The sequence below is a fragment of the Musca domestica genome, unplaced genomic scaffold (assembly GCF_030504385.1).
Source record: "Musca domestica strain aabys unplaced genomic scaffold, Musca_domestica.polishedcontigs.V.1.1 2, whole genome shotgun sequence".
Classification (NCBI taxonomy): Eukaryota; Metazoa; Arthropoda; class Insecta; order Diptera; family Muscidae; genus Musca; species Musca domestica.
Window position 1 is genome coordinate 30,735,851 of NW_026712249.1, and position 22,607 is coordinate 30,758,457.

Sequence of the window (22,607 nt, forward strand, 5' to 3'; positions counted from 1 at the left end):
TTATATGTAGGAACAAGGTCCTCAAGTCTCTGGCCGACAGTACTTGGGGAGCTGATAAGGAAAACTTGTTGACCTCCTACAACGCAATAGACCGGTCTGTGGAAAACTATGCGGTCCTGCCAGAACGCCGCTCTTAGAACCACAACAGGGTGCCTCCTCATGACACCTGTCGATCACCTACATGAGGAGGCAAAGGTCTTACCGGTGCGACAGCATAACAAAATGCTGTCAATGCAATACCTGCTTGGGTGTTATAGACAAAAGGTACGTAAGGAAATACCTTTTTCGGTTCCCTTTAATTGACAATAAAACACAACTTAAACAAGCGCAAAATAAAGCTTGCAATAATGAACCACACTAAAAGAAAATTATGAAAAAATAAAAGAACAAACAAAAAGCAAATATTTTTTAATGTTTTTTTATTACATACATGGACAATGTCCATTGGACATGGATGTAGTACTGAATGTATGTATATATGTACAATAATAGCTAATGAAAAAAAAAAACAAAAGCAAACAAAATTTGTCAAAACTTTATATATTTATGTATATAAATATTGCTCTGTACTTTTTTCTTATTTATTAGTATACTATATTCTTAATTATGTATACAAAAAATATATATAAGATCGATCGACAGTTTTGAGACAGGATGTGATGTATTCGATTTTGATTTGACATTGATACAACTTTACAAACTAAAAGGATACATGTATGTTTGTAAAAAATGAAAGCTTAGAAAATTTTGGATTTTTTTATTAACAAATAGAGATATCTCGTCCAATACCATACTCATGTATTGCAACAAAATATAATTAACAACAAATAATATAAAAACATGCAACATGAAATACATCACATCTCCAAAGCTGAAGTTTTTGTTTTATATTATATTACAATATATTGATGGATTGATTGATTGGCCAACATTTCATATATGTCAATAGGAAAAGTTTCAACTTGCAATGTTGTGACTGGGTAAATTTAACAAAACATGACTATTTTTTTAACCAACTTTATTAATGTTTTTGAAATTAAAGAGACCAATAAAACATTTTGAAGATACCAATAAAACAAATAATAATTTGAAATTTCGCCTTAAGGCTTATCATATCTTAGCTTGGGAAACTTAAATTTTACAATCATATTTGAATAAATTTGAATATAATATACAATTTTTGATAACACATTGAATATCTAAGAAAGTTTTTTTAATCCTGGAAGACTTTACAAAGGAATTCCAGTGACACTTGTTCATTGCAGTTTGATCTTTTTCCATAAAGCTACAACTTTACCCAAGCGGCTTTCTAATATAATAAACAACTTATTTCTACACACAACAATGTAAATGTGTAAGAACTACACCTTGTTTTCCAAGTTGAAATCCTCGTTGACCAAACGTTATCTTAACATACAAAAAGGCAGAGATATCTTACAAAAAGATATGCAAAAGATTTTGTAAAAGATTTTTGTTTGTATATATTACTTAATATTTATATTGTATGTATATATCAACAACAGAAACAATTGATTGGCATACGATAGTAGAAATGATGATACTGGTGTGGACAATAGTGACGTCTCTTTTTCGTCTGATGTCAGTAGCCAACATTGATCATAACAACACTTTGTTCTTGAGCTATAGCGGCCAACTCTTTTAGCCATTCATCGAGGAGGACAGCACATAAAGCCAAGTCGCGAGTACGTTCGGTGCCACCGCTAGTATTGGCAATGCCGCCCATTGTAGAAGACAACGAATCCAAGGAAGCTGGGCCGGAATTTTGTCCACTACCCATAATGTTGCTCATCGAAACGATTCCAGAATTCGTTACAGCAGTGGATGTGCCAACACCACCATTGATTCCCCCACCCCGTTCACCTAAAGAAGAAAGCGTTGTCGATGAAAGGTTATGCTGCACCGACGCAGACGTATTGGTATTGTGTTGATATTGTGATGTGGAACTATTTGATTGTATTGTTGTTGTACTGCTAACACTACTGCCGCGTTCATGTGTACGTTCCATTGAGCTTAAAGTTGTGCCACTACCACCGGCATTTGTTTTTATTGGCGCTGGCGGTAAAGTTGTAAGGCTTGTTTCACGTGTACTAATATTTGTTGTGGATGATTGATTTGATCCGCTGCCAACAGTTGATGATGTTGTAGATGTTACGGAATTATTATTGTTATTTGATCCAGAGATTCCACCTGTGGACATTGAATAATTGCTTTAAAACAGGCTACCAATCATATTTGTGTTTAGTTGACTTGTATTTACAACATTTATTGGGAGTGCTAAATATTAAATACAGTCGATTGCAATTTTAAGGAAAACTATTGGATCTTTTCGACTACTTTCTTTAATAACTAAAAATACACATTTATTCTGAGAGTAATTTCAATAAGACATCCACAGATGTTCCTTATACAAGCAATCGACAAAATTTGTTAAGTACAAAATTACATTGAAAATATTTTAAGGAAAGTTAGTAAAGAACAGAAATATTAGATTAGAAAGCATGCATATTATAAAAGCTAGCTAAAGGCTGATTTTTTTTGCAACATGGAAAATGGAAATATTTTATCGGAAAATACATACAAAAATTAATATGGTGAGAACGAAGTTGACTAAAATATATTTTATATGTAATTTTTTTTTTTGTTTTGTATGAAATGCATGATTTAATTCGTGCAAGGGCAAATTCTTGAAAAAAAAAAATACCCCAATAATCGATAACTTAATTTAGGCTCAAGGTAAAAAATGAAGATATGAGATCAGCTAAGAATTTACATTTGATTCTGTAAAAACTTCAAATAACATAGTTTTATTCCTTTTAAAGTCGAGAGCAATGAATATCTTCCGAAAATCTAAAGACCTTTTTTAATCAAGTCCACAATGTTTGCATTCCCAAACTAATACATAGGCAACTTGCTGTTGTTGTTGTAAGAGTTGAGATAAAATTGAAATGTCTTCTCGATGCCTTTGTTCTGTTATAAAGGATGATTTTTTATCTATTATCTTTTTGACAACCCTTTTTTCGAGTTTTGTTTCACTGTCACACATCTTCAATTTAATTCTGTAAATGAACCATAAATTGTTTCAGAAACAAACAAAGCTTGCAAATAACTGAATTTTATTATCAAAATGCGAGCTATGTTAAGAAAGTCCATATTAATATGAAGCGCATTCGCGGTCAACATTTGCATGAAAAAAAATTCAGACATTAAATAATATGGACCATGCTATCAATTAAAATAATTTTAAACACTTTTCTGAATTGTATTCAAAATTCTTTAAGCTTTCTTATAGGTCTTAAAAAATCACACTTTACTTCATGAAATTGATTAGAATTTTACAAGTTGGCCAGGTTGAAAATATAATATGAGGCGTTCATTTTTTCAAAAAGTTCTTCCTTTTTTATAATCGGATTCTGCCGAAAAATAACCTAACGACGTATTCGGGTTCAAGGTTGATTAAAACAGAAGTAGTAAAAAAACGGACCAAACTTTTTATACCCTCCACCATGTGAAAACTAGACTTATGGTCAAATTAGCTTAAGCTCAAAATATATAAATGGTTGTGTGTTTTAATTTTTTTTCGGTGAAGTTACAGTAAATTTTGTTGGAAATAGGGTACGGTTTCTTCAAAATACCGAACATCAGAAAATCCATTACATGGGTACTAAATATCAAGAAATGGACTTATATAATATTTTTTTTTTTTTTTTTGAGAAAAACCCCCTAAAATATTTTACTACCACGCATTTGTTTAGAAATTAGGGCCTGCAAGATGAGATTAAAAAACTGCAACCAACTTCAGACTGCTGTTATTTCTAAGCCACTCGTCCAACAGCTGTTAAATTATTCCGCTTGTTTACAAGCGTACAAAAGCATTTTTGTGAGAATTCAAGCGTGATAGTTTGATTTCTTTATTTTTGGCTGGAAAATCACAAGTGGCTATCATTAGAGCACTCCAGCATTTAAATGTGAATAAATCTCTTATGTCTCGTACCATCGCTCGTTACCGTGATACTGCTAGCGTAGCCCGTCAAAGAAGTGGTCGGAAGAAAACAGCAACATCAGCAAAAATGGTTCGGAAAGTGAAGAAGCGACTTGATCGAAACACGCGTCGCTGTGGCCGAAAAATTGCTCGTGAGCTGAACATATCGCAATATTCCATTCGCCAAATATTGACAATTGAAAATTCAAAAAGTGCAAGAACTTACATCGCAATAGAAAGAAAATAGACTCAATAGAAAGAAAGAAAATAGACTCAAAAGAGCTAATGAGTTGCTTCGCTTGGCCGAAAGTAGTGAACTGCCGAATTTCGTTTTCTCCGATGATAAAGCATTCGTTGCCCAGCAGTTTGTACACAAACAAAATTATGGTGTTTACTTGCCAAAGAGGTCAGCTCAAAAAGCGCACCTTCGGTTGGCATCTGAATAATTGCCGAATATTATCGCGAAAATATTCTGGATGGTGTATTAAAGCCTTAGGCACGCAAACATTTTGACCGCAGACCTTAGATATTCCAACAGGACTTAGCACGATTCATTTCCAGCGCACATTGGCCACTAAAATCTCTGGATACCAATCCGTTGGACTATTGTGTCTGGAATATTTTGGAAAGCAAGGTTGGCACTAAAAAATACCAACGTGTCGATCACTTCAAGCAAGCGCTTCCCCGGGAATGGGCCAAAATACCGCAGAGCAACATTCGGGCAGCGTGTGACGGTTTCATTGGCCGTTTGAAGGCCATAATTCGTGCCAAAGGTGACCAATTCGAACAAATCTGATTTATTCTAACATTTGATGTTTTTTCCAACATTTTTTGCTCTCATTCAATAAAATTTAAAAAAAAAGAATTAAAATTATGGCGTTTGACTTTGTTGCAGTTTTTTATCACACCCTGTATTCGTTAAAAAAACAAAATCTGAAACTGGGTGTAATTTATCAAAATAATTCACATGGAAAACAAAATAAATATTTACGTACATTTAAAATGAAAAAAAAATGCAATTTTGCAAGTGCAGAAAGGTAAATGTATTCATATAAGTTCGAAAATGTATATACGTAAACATCGATAGCATTTACGATGCATATGGATAGCAAAGAAGTCAAAGATAATTTATCAAACAATACTAGTAGGAAATACAACAAACACTACGAAAATACATATATAGAGAAGAAAGAGGAAGAGACAAACAAGTAAGATAACATTTGAAGCGAAAACAAAATGATACCAAGTAAAGTGAAATATTTACCGGTGAAGAATGCATAAATTTGTGATAAGCCAGATGTAGCTAAGGATTGTATTGTAAAGAAAAAAAAACAAATAAATAAAAAATGAAAAAGAAAAACAAAATGATTAAAATTAATGATATTAATGCAAATATTCAAATTTAGATTATAACCATTTTTTCATATTTTTGTATTGTTGTTCGGTATGTTGTTTTGTATGTTATGTTGTTGGTAGCATGTATAATGAAATTAGTTTAAATGATGAATTATGAAAATGGCAATGTTTGTAAAGCTGTTCAAAACAAGAATCCCCAATTAAATAGTTTTTTAAATAATGTCACCTTATATCCCACAAAACAAAATTGTATGTGTTTTTAAGTAAAAATGTATGGTGGTTTATGTTTATGTTTGATTTACTACCATGTAAACGTGAACTTACCACTTGATTTACGGCTAAACATGCTCGTAAAGGATTTACTAATACTTTTCCTTTTGGCATCATTACGCTTAAAGGGGTCATACGATGACGATGGTGTAACCTGGACTGGAGAGCTAGCTGATAAGTGGGCATATGTTGATTGTTGTTGTTGTGGTGCTGACAATGTTTTGGCCACATGTAGGGGAGAATTTTCTGTAGCTTTGCGAGCATTCATAAGACGAAATTCACGATCAATCAAATAGGATCGTGCAACATCAATAATTTCTAAAGAATCCTCTACCACTGGTAGTTCAGCATCGATTTGTTGCTTGAGTATACGTAAAACTTGATGAAATGATGGTGTATCTGTGGTAATAACAATATCTGGACGTAAGAGAATCGAGTGTATAAGCGGCAAAGGGTAGCAGGCCAAACGTGTTATGAGTCCAGTCAAATGTAAATTGACGTACAGAGTATTGCTGGTGAATGTTTGTAATTTGGACCAAATGGCATTGAGAAAGGGACCTGAAAATAGAGCAAATATTAGTTGTTATATATATAACTGTTTACGTTTGTTATTTCTACATACCCAATGAGACAGTCCCTTGGGCAAAAAGGTCTTCAGAAAAATCCAAATCGGTTAAATGTAATTCACTTCGATGCTTTGAGACACGCCAATAATCTTTTTTCTGTGTGGCCATACTACTACCAGATTGTTGTCCTTTACCGCTACAATTGCTTGCATCCATATCTACATCGCCACCCAAGGCAAAGTGTAAGCCACTGCCAACAGGACAACTAATATTTTGAGCATCTTCACTGTGTCCCTCTTCATCGGCTGGCCTCCATTTAAATGATTCATAACCACTTGATTCTCCAATCGATTGTAAACTATCCAATTGTTTTTTATCATCGTATGCCAATAGTGGACCTCCCGTTCCTGTTGATGATGAGACTACATTTGATTGTTCCGGACTGTTGCAGTTAAATTCATTAAAGAATTCTTTGACCATTTCTAATGTTTGATTGCATTGCTTTGTTGATTTTCGAGGCCATTTTTGATATCTATAGTCGCTTGACCATACCGAACAGGCATTTAGACACTGGACTATACGTAAATGGGCCTCAAACAAATATGCATGATAGTTGGCATACAAACTATCACCCGTATGCAGGCCATAATAATTCCAATTGGCTCCTATAGTTTTACTTAATGTCGATGTGGGCGACGGCATTGTGGGATGTGTATGATGTGCAGTATCACCCAAATGTTTGTGCTTGGTTAGCTCACGAACTCTTTTCATGACATCTGGCGTAAGATTCAAAAAGAAATCTGAAGAATTTGTGTATGGATCGATGCGATTGATTTTGTGACGATATGATATGGGCACATGTTTGCCCGGCAGTAGAAATTTCAATAGTAATTCCAACATTAAATCTTCACAATAAAGACCCAACAGGGTGTCGAATAATGCCATTGTTACCATGCATAAGTTGGGATCCTGTGACTTCAGACGCTCAACCAGCGTGTCCAATATACGTTCACCATCGAACTTCTCAGCATCCAAGAGAAATTTTACAAATAACTTCATGAGGTCTGGTTCGGTTACCGAACGTAATATCAAATCCAAATAGGACATTGCAGATATTTGTGAATCGACATTAGTCTGGAAATGTTTGCCTTTTAATGTCTGTGAAATATGTAGTCAAAAATTGAAAAATTGTTTCGATTTTTATTGAAAAAAATTATTCAAGGTGCGGCGGTTTTAGTTAATGAGATACTTATTTTAGGTAGCTAAAAAGCAGGAGCAGCAACGAAGAACACATACCAGTTAGAGAAGAAGACAAGTGATGACGAGAAAATGATTTGCAGAGGACAAAACACAGCGACAAAAAAAAATTATTTAGATTGTGCAACATTTTTGACGACTTTGAAAGGGAATCGCAATTTTTTCGTATTTACCAATACATAATGGTATGCTGGTAAATAAGATGTTACCGCATGGTTAATGTATATTTTATTTTGAGAATAATACTAAGAAGATTTTGGTTCTATTCAATATGTTTTGATGAAATTTTTTTAAAAGCATTTTTTAAACAGAAGGTAATTGAAAGAAACAAGTAGATTAAAATACAAGGAAACATATAAAACTGTGTAACGTTTTAAGCTATGCTGGACATTTAATCGAAGTTTGTACAAATACAAAATAGTTTAGTTTCACAAGATTTTTTGAAGCAATCAAAATCTTGTTGCTTGGAAAAAATAATGGATCGTGGACTCTTTTAAGGTTTTTTTTTTTTTTAAATATGAAGTGATAATTCAAAAACTATAACCTCAAACTGCTTAACAAACAATCCAATAACAATTCATTTTCTCATTCTCACCAGTAAAGTGTTTTAAGTAGAAAATATCCAATTATTTTTTTAATCACAATTACACAATTTGCATTAATAAAAACCAACACCACATAAAAATCGAAAACAATTTTTTGTTTGTTTTGTCAAAACAAGACAATGAGGACTGGTCTGGACAACCGGTACAAACTCACACACATAACAATGGATTATTTTTTATTAAAAACAAACGCATAACATTGAAATGAGTGTGAGCCTTACAATGATTTTTTTGACATTCTAAACGTGAAGACATACCTGCAATAAGGCTGGCCCCAAAACGGGTACAATAAAACCCTGATACATAAAATCCAATAATTGAGTTTTTATCATTTCATGGGCCACTTGAACGACAGCATTGCAAAACTCCAGTGCATTCATGAAAAGTGTCAATTCAGGGATTTCCGTTACATCGTCGGGTGTAATGCGATGCCAATCGATGGTATTGATTTCAATGGAATTTGGTAGACGAGAATACAGGCCACCCAGACCCGTTACCAAAAGAGGACACATGGATGAATATTGTGCTATATATGTACCAATATTGGAATTCTTTTGCGACAGTGCCATGCACAGCAAAAGTGCATCTCTGGCCTGGTGTCCCAGACTACCTTCACGGTGTACATAGGGTATCAAGAGGGAAAATATAATAAAGCTGTAATAAAGAACATATATATTTTATTTATTAAGTTTAAGTAGGATAATTTTGCCAAACTAACTTGTTTTTACTTTGTGTTTCTTGGGCCGATGAGAAGAAAAATAAATCCAGTAAGTGCACATTTTGCATAAGAAGAACGCACAGCTGATTTAGTAATATAACTAAACGCTTCTCCAAGTCTGGGGGAAATATTTCTCCCTGGCTGGAAGCCAAAATCTTTAGTAACGGCCTTAGAAATGGTTCATGACAGAGCAACTGATGCCTCGAGTGGCTAACCAGCAGTTCATAGAGTTTGAGTTGTTCCAATCGTACAGCATTGGCATAACGTCCTGTTGTACAACCCCATTCGTATAGTTTATCCAGAAGATTTTCACTTAATAAATACTCCAGACAAGGAGCCGGTGGTGTATTTGAGGCATCAGGTAATGAGATTTTATTGCAATGATGCAATTCCACCAATAGAAGGGTGACCATAAAATCTAAATGTGACACCACCGCCAGGACATCATCATGCGTCGGCGGTCTATTTGGTCCATTCGATTTTTGTATAATTTCATAGGCCTGTTGCCAATGTTTGCAAAAACTATCATAACACGCTCGAGGATCACAATCTGTTGCTGTGTCAATTGGTCTTTGTCGCAATATGGAATTTTGCGTCGATGCATTCGAACCACCTGTAGACGAGGAATTGCCATTACTCGATGTACGTGTTAAACTTTGACGCAAAGGGCTAGAACGTAGCCAGCTCATTTTTTGGATTTCTTTTGAATTAATATCGTTTTTAATTTGTTGTCTTCTTTTGTGCGCTACACTTGGCCGCTTTCAACGTTGGAATAATGCAAGTTGTTAACACCACCCACTCTTGGCCGTTTTATTGTTGTTACAGCAACGCCAAAATAAATTTATGTTAATTCCACAAATAGATAATGTTTTGTGGGCTATTACGAATTTTTTCGTTTTGCTGTCGACATTTATTTGGTATGACCGTCTGTTTGCCTCCGTGCCTGCTGCTTTCTGCTAATCTAGATAGTGAGGCGGCATTTGTGTTTGTTTGTACCTATATTCTTTTATCATCACAGTGTTCTAAGTGGCGACATCATATGCATCAGCTGAAAATAGGCCGGCGGGGGAATGGACGTAAGGTTCTTCTATTATTGTAACACTTTTATTATTTGAGTGTCTTTTAGAAATTTGTTCTATTTCTTATTTGTTCGTTGTTTGCTTCCACATTCGTTCAGTTGCTTAGTTTATATTATTCATCGATAGTAAGTAGTACCTCTTTGGGTTTCCTTTTTATTTGAATGCGTTGACGTGATACAAATGTTGATTAGGCACTAAAAATTAAAAGATAACAATTTACTTTGCGTCACTTAATAACAATCGCATTTGTTGGTCAGAAATGGATAATTTATTAATAAACAATAAACTGAAATAAAAGGAGAATTAATTAAAACCGCAGATCTGGAAAAATGTATACAAGATGCACGACGTTGGGCAATTTTATATTTCCATTGTTGTTTATGAGAAAATTGAAACACATATTGATAGGAAAACTCATCCAAGTGAGTTGTGCAACATCATTATTTATATATTTGCTTGCTACCTGTCGGTGATGCCAAATCAGCGATTCTCAAACTATGGCATTTTGTGTGTTAACCATAACAAGTAAATAGGTCTGCAGTTGGGGTGAGATGACTGTAAGACATCGTGCACCAACGAATTAGTTATGTGTGGGCGGGATAGCAAAATAATCAACAAACATGAACTAAATGTGTTAAGTCCCAGTTGGTTGAAACCCAGTAGAGAACCAATACACCCGTTCATGAAATTACAAGGAATAAGTCTTAAATTGTTTTTGTTTGTTTTAAAACAAAAAAAAACAACCCATCAATTCAGTCGCTATACAGCATTCAAAATAGTTTATATTTATGTTGAAATAACAGCGATAAAATGTTTATGAGTAGGTTCTTATATCGATAAGGCGTTTGCCATTTATGCACTCATTTTGGTTGCACCTGTTTAAGAATCACTGACTTCTCTAATGAAAACGCTATGCATGCAACAACAACACACAAGACACAATAAAACAACAACACACCATATCGTAATGATGCTGAAAATTGTGCTTCAGAGGAAAACCACACTCAACAACATGGCACCTGTGTATTGCTTCCAAAGGTGATTCCCTCTGAACTCAAGTCAATGGGCAAAGAAACTAAAGACAAACACACCACCATTAACACACTGGCCACCATGAAACAAAAAAAATGTACAGTAGCTATAAATCGAAATGCACAAAAGTTGTGTATAAAGAAAATGTAGAGCCAATAGATAATGTAGAAACAGCGACGAAAAACCAAAATTAACATCGATGGCCTTGTGGAACATTAGTGTCAACTTAAATACTATCATCACTTCTCCCGCTTGTTTGGCTGCACAACCACCCCACACTATTAGTCACTTTTCCCCAAAAGCCCCAACAAAGGCAAACAATTGAGGAAAAAAAAATGCCAAAACAAATAACGAAAAACATTGATATCACATGAACTTTACAAATCATTCAAAATTTGCAAGAGTTCTATTGGAATTAAGTTTGTGTTAATTAACAAGTGTGTGTGTATGTAATTTGGCTCGTTACTCTTTGAAGCCACCTTCATGCCTTTTTATGTTTTATACATTTTTTTTATAATTTCATGTCGCATAAAATTCAATTTAACTTGTACGAAATACAATAACAACTTTTTAAAGCACTCATCACTCACACAAACACAGTCATTCGTCGTTCATTTGTTTTACGTTTGTCGTGTTGTTGTAATCAACTTCCGCAGATTTTAAAACGAAACTTCTTCACTAAATCTCAATATTTTTTACAAATTTTCATATTATTCCACTTTATTGGTTATTAGATTACACAATTATCACGTTTTTACATTTTATAAATCAATATTTTCGACAATATTTTTATTGCAAAAATCATAAAAACAGAGGAACACAAACACAGAAAAGAAAGTCATAAAATAACCGATTACTTTGTTAATTTGAATGGTTACATTTACACAGCTTTTGAACGCAGATATGTATTTTTATGAACGACATATGACAGCCGTGAAATATTATCGGGAAACAGCTGACATATGTTATGTTTACATTTATACTGAATATACTTCAGATCAGTTCATGGCAGAAGAATACAGGTGGTCGCATCGGCGCAGCTGCTGGGACAATGAACTGTCAAACCGATTTTGGATTCTAAATTTTTGAATGACAAATAATTGAAATTTGTAAAAAAAATAGAAAATTGCATATTATAATAACCTCACATTTGTGTCAAATAAGAAAACATATAAAAATCTTTTTATTCTTAAAAAAACGTTTAAAAAATGGGGCAGTTTTAGCATTAATTTTTTGTTATTCTTCATGGTAGAAGAACATAGGTAGATGCATGGTAGAAAAATACAGGTAGATGCATCAACGCTTGGAAGCATTTATATGTGAAAAATTTTTAAATTTCTTTTCAAATATAAGTAGATTTTTATATGTTTTCTTATACGACACAAATCGTGGGTTGTAAAGATATGCATTTTTCAACAATTTTTAAATATTTAAATAAATTTTCATTCAACATTTTTAATTCCAAAATTGGTTTGACAGTTCATTGTCCCAACAGCTGCGTCGATGCGTCTACCTATATTCTTCTACCATGGGTAGATGCATCAACGCTTGGGAGCATTGATATGTCAACATTTTTAAGTGCTTTGTCAAAAATAAGTAGACTTTTATATGTTTTCTTATACGACGCAAATCGGAGGGTGCAATGATATGCATTTTCAACCATTTTTAAAAATTTCAATAATTTTTCATTCACGATTTTCAATTTCAAAATTGTCCCAGCAGCTGTGTCGATGCGACTACCTGTATTCTTCTACCATGTTATTCTTCAGAGCTTATAGTGGAAAAGTTGTGGAAATTCTTTGCTTGTAGGAGAGAGTGTTTAAAGGGAATGGAAATGAAAAATTGCTAGTGCCGACAATTTTTGGTAATACTTTTTGTATTTTTATTTGAATGCAAGAATATTATAACAAAAACAGCAAAGGTAATGACAGAAAACGAACATTTCTGAAAAAATGCCTTTCATAAATGCAAGGGGCAACATCAAAAGAGGATCTATCTAAATCAGGACCTACCAAATTGTAGGTCCTGTAATTTTAATAGATAAAAAAGAAAGTTTATATAACGTCTTTTTGGAACGGATTATATTAAACTATTTTTCATTCAAAATTTTGAATTCCAAAAAAGTTTTGACAGTTCTTTGCAGAACCAGCTGTGTTGATGCTGTTACCTGCATTACTTCAAATTCTTCAAACTGTTCGCCAATTCCTTACATGCGGATAAAAATACAATAGAATATTGGATTTTATCCATAAAATCAATTTTATTAATATTATTTCCTTTATTATTCAAAACAAAATACACTTAAAAACCTAGCATTGAATATTTACAAATTCCAATATCAAGGAGAGGAATAACATTTGCACATATTCTGTCCAACATTCCTTGCGATCTCACACATTTTACATACATATGTCAAAATATTTCATACGCTTAAAATATAAAAATTAATAAATGTCCTAGCTCCCAATCAACGATGAATACTATCAATAAAACAGGAAGAAGAAGAATTGACATTACATATTTCTATTCGAATATATCCCAAAAGTAAACAAAGCAAAGTCGCCAAAGGATCATAATGGACAATCCTGTCTGGTGTATACTGGGATCGGGTGGGCACACTGCTGAAATGTGTATAATCCTACAAGGAATTTTCCAGCGGACCAAAGATATTAGTAAATACAAACCAATGAAATTTTTAGTAGCCAACACAGATACAACGTCCAAAGATAAAGTTCAGCTTGTCATGAATGAGCTGCAACAACCCGTGAGTGAGGATGATTTCATCTATATACCAAGAGCACGTGAAGTCGGCCAAAGTTGGTTTACAACAGTTTTTACGTTTCTATATGCGTTGGTGTGGAGTTTTTGGTTAGTATTTAAGGAAAAACCAAGATTAATTTTGTGTAATGGTCCAGGTACTTGTGTACCGTTCTGCTTGGCTGGATTTTTACAAAAGCTCGCCCGAAGGTCAAAAACAAAACTTGTCTATGTGGAGAGTTTTTGTCGTGTCAATGATATATCAATGTCGGGGAAAATATTGTTGCCTTATCTGGATGTGATGATAGTTCAATGGGAGCCATTAACAAAAATAGAATATTTGGGATGCAAGAAAATCAAATATTTTGGTAATATTTTGTAAGCATATGATAACGATTTATTGTTTGTTAATTAGATTCGAAGAAAAAACAGAATAAAACAAAAACACAACACAAATTCTATGTAAGAAACCAAAATTTAAAGTGTTATTAAAGCATTTGTGTAGGGTTTACATCAAGCATACATCTAAGTGGATATTCATTTCAGATTCTTCAACTTCTTTCGCACAAACAGGACACTGTCTAGTGGTCTTATAAACACTGCGCATTCGGGATCTTCGGGTATTTTCATCTTCCGATGAAGAGTTTAATTCTTGTGGCGATGATTTTTTGGTGTTGTTGGTACTTCTGCGGCTTACACCAGATCTTCGAAGAAACTCATCTTCCTCCTCATCGTCTTCGTCCATACTGCTGGCTGAATGGATTTGAGCTAAATCAGACTCGGAATATCCAGCATTACGTAATATATCACGTGTAGTGGACACTGAAGGTCGGGGCCGTCGTTGAGGTCTGGCCTCTTTTGATGTGGCAGCCAATTTCTTTAGTGCCGTTTTTGGGGGTAATATTTTTCTTGTAATACCAGTGCATCCATTAAGATGATCAGCAAAAACAGCTCTTGTCATTTTGCCTTGGCAAATAGGGCAAGTAATGATGTCGCTATCGGGATCCATTTTATGTCTTGAAGACGACGGTTTACAGTCATTTTCTCTTTTAAATTCCTTAAGAAGAGTGTCCTCGCCAAAGAATTCGTCAATGACACTTGTATCGGCCAATTCGGCAGCTGCGCTTAAACTATCATCATATTCATCGTCTATTAACTCAATATCATCGTCACACAAATCAATAGATTCATTCATAATCTCCTGTTTTATTAATGTCTGTCTCTGGTCCATGGTCATATTTTTGTTAATTTTTGGTTTTAAGCCTTCAATGTCTGAATCGTCTTCGTCATCATCAGATGAAAGTGTAATAACGGTTTGGGGTTGATCTTTCACCATGACGTCATCATCAACCACTTCCCATTTGTTTTTTCTTTGGCCGGACCTTTCGTCGGCCACAAATATAATGTCATCGTTATTATTTGATGAAGGAGCCTCACTAGATATTCGGCGACGTTTAGAATCACCTGAAAGAAAGGATAATAGATGTGGTCGATTTAAAAATAAATATGAATTAGAGTGAACAGGTCATTAAGCAATTTTCCATAAGAAGCCACGACAATATGTTAAAAAAAAAACAAACCTAATTCGGCTTTGGCGGAAATGTGGTGAGATTTCTTTAAAATGGACTGCTCTTTAAGTTGAAAAATGTTATGAAAGAACTATTGAATCCCAATCCATCTAGTTTCGGAGTAATTTTGGTTAGACTTTTTGTCAATATGAAGCGGCTGCAATGACATAAAAACCGTTGTCTTTGTACGAACCCCAGAAAGGGTTGTAATGTCAGTCCCTGTAAAAAAGTTCCCTCTTCTTCTTTTAATTAGATATAAAATGTAGAGGAACTTTGAATAATATTAACAATAAAGACAACCGTTTAGACGTGTTATAAATCTATCAAAGACCCTATATAGAGAGGACTTAGGTCCACGAGATTTTTGCAATTTTTATGAGTGAATGTCCTTAAAAGATAAAAATTAATATCCTGACGGAATTTCTTGGTTAAAAACCCCAGGTCTATATTAATAATCATTAGGAAGAGCGACATATTAGGAGAATTTTTAAAAATTATTTTTTCCTGCTTAGATGACTATGTTAAACTCACCTGCATATATATCACTACTAATCCTTTTATCATTAGAATTCGATTTAGATCCATCACCACCACCGCCAAAACGTTTGGCCCAGACATCTCTTAAATGTTTACGATCTACTATTTCACCCTCAGGACTTGAGGAGATTGATACGTTGTGTGAACTAGACGACAACGACATGCCACGGCCCCAATCACTTGAATTTGCAGTGGTTGTTTTAAAACCTGAGACAGCACGCCCAGGGTTACCACCACCTGAGGAAGCAGAAGGGGAGGAGCTGGCACCTCCCAATCCACCAATATCTTTGAAACCCACCACGTTCCGTAAATTGCCCACAACTGGTGGGCGTGATGTTGTGCTGTTTGTATTTCTTTTGACCGCTCTTGAATTATTCAAATCCACATTAAATGGATCCGAGGATAAGCCAGGATAGGAAGTAGGAGGAAATGCCTTAGCAATTGAAGAGTTATTTGTGGGGGTTTTGATATTGGTGGTGGCATTTGATTTGGTTTTGGGATTCAATAGCATGGTACCCCCACCGTTTGTTTTGACAGGTCCTGTAAAAGTAAATTTTTGTATAACATCAAAGCTATCCGTCTCATGTTTCATAGAATTTACCCACCTTTAATGCCACTGTTTAAACTACCAAAGCCCTTAACATTTGACGAAGCCGTAGCAGTCGTATTGTTTGATGTTGTTTGTGGTGTAAAAAACTTACGTAAATCAGATGACCCTGATCCGGATGCCGATGATTTGCCAGCCTTTGTGGTATTCTCCTTTTCATTGGTCGATGGCCTACCCTTTTTCTTCTTTTCGGGTTCTTTGATTTTCATAAATGTACCTCCGCACGATTCATGATGACTGGCCCACCACTGGTCATTGGGACCGGGGGCACGATTCGATGAACGCTTCACGTACCCAAAGAATGGTGAGCGATCCTGGCATATACCATTACAACGCCACCAATGCTGTTTATATAGCTGCACTTCATCGTGGAAAGTATGGTAGACGGTTATATTTGTCCCCGCTACCGTATTTATACTATGCATAATTTTCTTAAAATTCGGACCATGACCACCATTACCCTCACGTATATTCAGAACAAAACAATAGGCATGTATCATTTCATGCAACATTGTCTCAACCAGATCCTTGCGAGTCCTCAGCTTAAGCAACGGCTCACTCAGACGTATGGTTATGTCCATGCCATAGCGGTTTCTGCGAGAATAACATATTCCAGCACAGCTGTACATACGTTTACTCCATTCCAGTGTAACACATTTTAATCGTCCTTGGAAAAATTTCGTATCGAATTGCCCGAACAGGGAGAAAATATCAGGCGTTGGATCCAACGTTTCCCACTGTGGGTGAACCAGATTCTGCGTGCGATTAAGAAACTCCTCATCTAAGTTTGAATGTGGGTTGGATCTCTTAATTTGTAGTGGTTTTTTGTTTTTGATGCTAAAATTCTTAACTGGTGGTTTTTTAAAATCGATTTCCTCTATATCACTGTCTCCTTCTCCTTCCAAGGCATTCAGACGCTTCTGCATTTCCAATGCGTACAGATAGTCTGAATCTTCCGACATATTGATATTATTGTGTGGTGCCCTACTTGGTTTTAAAATGAATTATTCATTGGAAATGTATTTTTCTCTATTTCCCGTTTTTTATTCAATGACCGAATAAAAGAGTTTTGGCGCTGTCGAGAAATGATTGTAAACAAATTTTTGCAATATTTTATTACCACACTTTTGCGAATTGTTGTAGTTGCCACTTGTATATTTTGACAATATAAATGTAATAAAGTATGGTAAACATTATTGAACACGTTTCCTATTTCTGGTGATATCACGGATGTGTTGCCAATTATTTTTGACATTCAACAGTTATTAACCAATGCATTTCTAATACGTACAGATAGTCAAAAATTGACAACATCTTGATATTATTCTGTAATGTCTCACGACTTGCCTCTCGCATTTATACAAATCAATTTTTCAGCAATTTTCGTTGTTACATTTTCTGTCATAGTTATTTGTATTAACAAAAACACTAAATGAATTGCCAGTATGAATACATTTTCTTCATTTCCGTTCTCATTCAACCATGGTAGAAGAATATGGGTGGATGCATAGAAGCTGGGGAACATTGATATGTCAAAAATTTTAAAATGTTTTGTCAAAAATAAGCAGATTTATAAATGTTTTCTTATACGATGCAAATCGGAGGTTGTAATGATATATATTTTTCAACAATTTTTACAAATTTCAATAATTTTTCATTAAAGATGCTCAATTCCAAAATCGGTTTGACAGTTCATTGTCCCAGCAACTGTGTCGATGCGACTACCTGTATTCTTCTACCATGCATTCAACCATCTCCATTATTAAACAATGTTTTGTTTTGGCGTATGAGACCTGATTGAACAAGTTCAGTTGCTTTTGTAAGTGAATTATTTTATTGATGTTCCCAAGGTAGATGTACTAGGTAATCGCATCAGCCCAGCTGACGGCACCATTAAATGTCAAAACAAATTGTTGTAATGACGAATTCGCAACAACAAATTTGTTTATGTTGTCTTCCCTAAAAGTACATTTTTATAATATTTCAAATAATTTAAGAGCAAGTTAAGAGTGAAACCAGTAAAAAATTAAAAGAAAGTGAAGGAAGGAGGTTAGAATGGAGTGCAGCTTTAAGGATGGAAACACATAAAGCGCATATTTGGCTGGCTTAAGTCATCGGCTGGCTTCTTCGCAGATGAACAAAGGAGTTTTAGGTTGACTTAGTTTGATTTTGGCCCTAGGCTCCTTTGTTCATTTCCGAAGAAGCCAGCCGATGACTTAAGCCAGCCAAATAAGCGCTTTATGTATTTCCAGCTTAAGAATTAAGTTAGCCTCAACATCTAAGATTCCCAAAGCACATCACGGGAAGTAGTGCAAGAATTCGACTCTTGTCATTTGCAGTTCCGGAAAACATTCGGTTTAAACCAGTAAAATATAGTCATTACAAGTTTCTTGGTTTAAAAATATCGCAAAACTACAATTAATACTTATTTTACTCTTATTTGTTTTACAATAAAAACTTTAATTGCGACGTTCGTTTACGACCAGAGGCACACAAATTAAAATGTAAACAAAAACCTCGTTTCTGATTGGTTGAAACAAATTTGCCGCAACCTTTAAATGTCATGGCGAATCTATGTTTTTCGCCTTAGATGCCAATTTTGACATTTGAGGGGACCACAAAAGTTGCTTTGTTGTAGCAATTCGCCGATGCGGTTACCTGTTAGATCTACCTTGGATGTTCCGTTTAATGAATCACTCAATTGAACTCGGTCGCTCATAAATAACACCTTTCTTGCACACGACGGCCGACACGTTGTTTATCTTTCAATTCTTTTAATTTCATTTTATTTATTGCATTTAATACCAATAGTATCAAAAAAAGAATAATGACGAGCGTATTTTATGTGGAGCCTGAATTAGTCATTGCCTTAAATAGACGCGCAATATTTGTGAATCCCAATGATTTGCAGATTTTTAAGGAAATACTTTTACCAGAGGATTTGACCAAATGCGGCTTGGTAGCAGAAGCCAATGAAGATGGTGAACAAGATAACGAGAAATCACACAAACAAAACCAGACAAAAGAACAGCCCACAATACAACATGTTAAGATGTCACCCAATCGTCAAATGGTGGCCATTACCACGTCCGGGCAAAAAGCTGTTTTGCTGTATACTCTACGTCCAGAACATGCCAAATTGGTATCGGTTAGAAATTTGGCTCGTGCATCTAGTGCAGTTACATTTAGTCCGGATTCTAAACGTTTATTGGTTTGTGATAAGACTGGAGATTGTTACGAATATAGCTGTGAAGATTTTGAGGCAGCTCCAAAAATACTTTTGGGTCATCTGAGTATTGTCTATGATGTTTTGTGGTCTCGGGATGAAAAATATATTGTTACATGTGATAGAGATGATAAGATACGTGTTACCAATTACCCTGAAACAGCAGAAATCCATACATATTGCTTGGGTCACAAGGAATTTGTTGCGGGAGTGACGCTTCTAAATGATGATACCTTGGTCTCAATTTCTGGCGATAAAACTCTTAAAATTTGGAACTATAAAGAAGGCAAAGAAGTTAAATCATTAGAATTACCAGCTCCAGGTATAAAATTAGCTTTAAAGCGTAAAGATTCAAACAAATTTGAATTGGCTGTGTTGCTACATCAACCCAACGAATGTGTAGTACTCTATCAAATATCAATAGGAGATAATGGACAATGGGAAGTCAGTTCCGGCGATGTACTAAGTTTCCCTGATGTAATTTGCTGCAACATAACATACGCCGAAGAACGCCTATATGTAGTAGGCGTTGTTAATGATCACTTGACAATTAGATTATCACCTCAAAGCCCTGAAGCTCCGGAAAATTGGTTGAGCGTAATGGAGGAACAATTCAAGGACTGTACATGGACACCCGAAGATATCTCCGCATGGTTTAAAAAGAAATTCGATAACGTAAGCGAATATTTGGAACGTAAAAAGAGACGCATTGAAGAGAAGCAAAAATAAAGTGTACAAAACTTTTTGTATTTTACAAATATTGTTTTTATTCTTAAGGTGAGAAAACAAGCAAGTGTTTAAATTAGAATGATTATTTTAAATCGTTTTTTTGTTACATGTAAAAAATAAAGTATGCATTTTAGTATATTTAGACTGGTTTGTAATCTAATTTGCTTTCCAATTTCTTGTTGTCGGATACCTTACGGACAGCCTTCATGAAATCTTCTTGAATAACATATTCTCGTTCAGCTCTGAAAAGGAGATAAAAAAATTAGTCATACAGTATGGAATGGGAAAAGAGTTCTGGAGGAGTACAATCAAATTCGATATCGACTTGTTGTCTTTTAACATAACTTCGGTGAAGTATTTTAATTTTTTTTTTTTTAAATTTTAAAATAAATATTTTTTTTTATTAAATCGATACCTACCTAATTGCAAAAAGACCAGCTTCGGTACAAACATTACGCAAATCGGCACCATTGAAATTGTCCGAAAGTTTGACAATGGCTTCATAGTCAATTTCTCCATGTTTGGCAATTTTTTGAGCATGGATTTTCAAAATTTCCATTCTATAAAATAAACGCAATTAGTCAATGTTTCAATAAAATGCATATCTATATCTTACCTTGCTTGTTCATTTGGTAGTGGAATTTCTATTTTACGATCCAAACGACCGGGACGCAATAGGGCAGGATCTAAAGTATCGGGACGATTTGTGGCCATAATTATTTTAACCTGACCCAAAGCATCAAAACCATCCATTTGATTTAAAAGTTCCATAAGGGTACGTTGAATTTCACGATCAGCAGATGTGCCCTCGGAGAAACGTCTACCACCAATGGCATCAATTTCATCCATGAATATAATACAGGGTTGATGATCACGAGCATAGTTAAACATTTCACGAATGAGACGTGCCGATTCACCAATATACTTATCGACAATGGCGGAGGATACAACTTTCAAGAAATTGGCATCCAATTGGGAAGCCACAGCACGAGCGAGTAAAGTTTTACCCGTACCAGGAGGACCATACAACAGACAACCTTTGGGTGGGGTAATGCCCACACGTAAGAAAAGTTCAGGATTTAACAGTGGCAATTCAATGACTTCTCGTAATTCACGAATTTGTTCTGAAAGGCCACCAATAGCTGAATATTTAACATCTCCAGGATCTTCATGCGACATATTATAGACCAAGGGATCAACTTCACGTGGCAAATAACGCATTATGGTCAAGGTAGTCATGTCCAAGGCAACACGGGTGCCAGACTTCAGCTTTGTCTTGTCCAATTGGCGACGGCAACCGACAACATAGCGTGGACCATTTGTGGCCTTAACAATAACTGTGATGCGAAGGAAAACATTATTGAAGGTTACAATTAAATTGAAATGTTTAATTTCCTTACATTTATCTTCGGTAAGCTGTTTCAGCACTTCACCCACAATCTGGCCAACACTTTGTAAAGCTTTCAAATCATTTTCAGATTTGTCATACTGTTTTGTTAGCTCCTTGATTTCTTCACGCTCTACAAAATAATAAACATTTACAAATATTCATTTGATTTGATATGCTATTCGCTGAAAACATACTCTCTTTTAGCCTCGACTCAACTTCTTTGTGTTCCAATAACTTTTTCCTATACTCAAAGAGAGCCTTCTCCCGCACTCCGTCAGCCGGAACAGTGCCAGTAGTCATGATTCTTGATATTTATTTATAAGTCTTTAAACTAATTGATGGAAATTTGTTAAATTTAACTCCCTTGTTTTAAATTGGCAATTGCGTGAATCTGCAAATTTTTGTATTTTGTCAGTAATGCTTCTTCTTGCTGTCGCAGCAGCCGCCTGTCATTTACTTGGGAAGTGCTCAGAGGAACGCATTTGCATTTCAAAGAACATCAGTACTACCTCAGTAAAGTGCGTGTAATGCCAGCTAATAGCTTATTTAGACTATTCGTAAAAGCGTTTCTGATTTAAATTCAGTTCAAACTTCGCTGGATTAAGCAAGGCCTCCCGATTCAAATTCCTACTCCCAATAATATATACGAAAAATCCTCAAAAAGAAGGGAAAAATCATGGTAGAATCAAGGAGGTAAAGTCATGTAATCAAATGTTTACATTTTTTTCAGAAATTATTCATTTGACAACATCTCATTGTCAAAATTTGTATTTGTAAAACCATTGTACATTCACAAATCGGAGATGTAGTGAAATCGGTTTTTATGTAGTGAAATGTGATAAGGTAAATTACAGAAAATTCAGAGATGGGTATGCTTACTTGAAATGACTTTACCTTCTTAATTTTAACA

The 22,607-nt window shown here is 34.9% G+C and overlaps 5 protein-coding genes across 7 annotated transcripts; 2 read left to right on the forward strand and 3 right to left on the reverse strand.

The window, feature by feature from the left end:
- Window positions 1-524: 524 nt before the first annotated feature.
- On the reverse strand, window positions 525-11,742 carry LOC101899945 (FHIP family protein GG24907). Of its 3 annotated transcripts, none has more exons than XM_005191258.4 (7): window positions 11,474-11,742; window positions 8,773-10,045; window positions 8,312-8,708; window positions 6,249-7,326; window positions 5,681-6,184; window positions 5,265-5,303; window positions 525-2,208 (listed from the first exon to the last, which is right to left on the reverse strand). In XM_005191258.4, exons 2-7 carry the CDS (start codon window positions 9,459-9,461, stop codon window positions 1,601-1,603), a joined length of 3,315 nt encoding a protein of 1,104 aa, XP_005191315.2. In that variant the 5' UTR covers window positions 9,462-10,045; window positions 11,474-11,742; the 3' UTR covers window positions 525-1,600. The 3 variants fall into 3 exon arrangements, with proteins under 3 accessions (XP_005191315.2, XP_005191312.2, XP_005191316.2); XM_005191255.4 differs by having other exon boundaries at window positions 6,249-7,350; XM_005191259.4 differs by lacking the exon at window positions 5,265-5,303 and having other exon boundaries at window positions 6,249-7,350.
- A 1,461-nt stretch (window positions 11,743-13,203) lies between these two features.
- On the forward strand, window positions 13,204-14,096 carry LOC101899608 (UDP-N-acetylglucosamine transferase subunit ALG14 homolog). The gene has a single exon (XM_005191253.4). The coding sequence runs from the start codon at window positions 13,459-13,461 to the stop codon at window positions 14,020-14,022; it is 564 nt and encodes a 187-aa protein (XP_005191310.1). The 5' UTR covers window positions 13,204-13,458; the 3' UTR covers window positions 14,023-14,096.
- On the reverse strand, window positions 14,013-17,459 carry LOC101899772 (uncharacterized). The gene is made up of 3 exons (XM_011297494.3): window positions 16,351-17,459; window positions 15,740-16,285; window positions 14,013-15,104 (listed from the first exon to the last, which is right to left on the reverse strand). Exons 1-3 carry the CDS (start codon window positions 17,312-17,314, stop codon window positions 14,149-14,151), a joined length of 2,466 nt encoding a protein of 821 aa, XP_011295796.2. The 5' UTR covers window positions 17,315-17,459; the 3' UTR covers window positions 14,013-14,148.
- Window positions 17,460-19,053: 1,594 nt separating this feature from the next.
- LOC101899263 (tRNA (guanine-N(7)-)-methyltransferase non-catalytic subunit wuho) lies at window positions 19,054-20,336 on the forward strand. Its single transcript, XM_005191251.4, has one exon. The coding sequence runs from the start codon at window positions 19,180-19,182 to the stop codon at window positions 20,305-20,307; it is 1,128 nt and encodes a 375-aa protein (XP_005191308.2). The 5' UTR covers window positions 19,054-19,179; the 3' UTR covers window positions 20,308-20,336.
- Window positions 20,320-22,148, reverse strand: LOC101899445 (26S proteasome regulatory subunit 10B). Its single transcript, XM_005191252.4, has 5 exons — window positions 21,892-22,148; window positions 21,708-21,827; window positions 20,924-21,644; window positions 20,727-20,867; window positions 20,320-20,549 (listed from the first exon to the last, which is right to left on the reverse strand). The coding sequence occupies exons 1-5, from the start codon at window positions 21,995-21,997 to the stop codon at window positions 20,447-20,449; spliced, it is 1,191 nt and encodes a 396-aa protein (XP_005191309.1). The 5' UTR covers window positions 21,998-22,148; the 3' UTR covers window positions 20,320-20,446.
- Between the last annotated feature and the right edge of the window lie 459 nt (window positions 22,149-22,607).

Bases quoted from the DNA above. Each gene is read 5' to 3' on its own strand.
- LOC101899945 (XM_005191255.4), bottom strand. From the start codon at position 9,461: ATGAGCTGGCTACGTTCTAGCCCTTTGCGTCAAAGTTTAACACGTACA. The intron at 7,351-8,311 runs GTATGTCTTCAC...CATATTTCACAG, and splicing joins TGGGGCCAGCCTTATTGCAG to ACATTAAAAGGCAAACATTT. The intron at 6,185-6,248 runs GTATGTAGAAAT...CTCTATTTTCAG, and splicing joins CCAAGGGACTGTCTCATTGG to GTCCCTTTCTCAATGCCATT.
- LOC101899445 (XM_005191252.4), bottom strand. From the start codon at position 21,997: ATGACTACTGGCACTGTTCCGGCTGACGGAGTGCGGGAGAAGGCTCTC. The intron at 21,828-21,891 runs GTATGTTTTCAG...ATTATTTTGTAG, and splicing joins TGAGTCGAGGCTAAAAGAGA to AGCGTGAAGAAATCAAGGAG. The intron at 20,868-20,923 runs GTAAGATATAGA...TTTATTTTATAG, and splicing joins CTACCAAATGAACAAGCAAG to AATGGAAATTTTGAAAATCC.
- LOC101899608 (XM_005191253.4), top strand. From the start codon at position 13,459: ATGGACAATCCTGTCTGGTGTATACTGGGATCGGGTGGGCACACTGCT.
- LOC101899263 (XM_005191251.4), top strand. From the start codon at position 19,180: ATGACGAGCGTATTTTATGTGGAGCCTGAATTAGTCATTGCCTTAAAT.
- LOC101899772 (XM_011297494.3), bottom strand. From the start codon at position 17,314: ATGTCGGAAGATTCAGACTATCTGTACGCATTGGAAATGCAGAAGCGT. The intron at 16,286-16,350 runs GTGGGTAAATTC...TTACTTTTACAG, and splicing joins TTTAAACAGTGGCATTAAAG to GACCTGTCAAAACAAACGGT. The intron at 15,105-15,739 runs GTGAGTTTAACA...CCTTTCTTTCAG, and splicing joins TAGTAGTGATATATATGCAG to GTGATTCTAAACGTCGCCGA.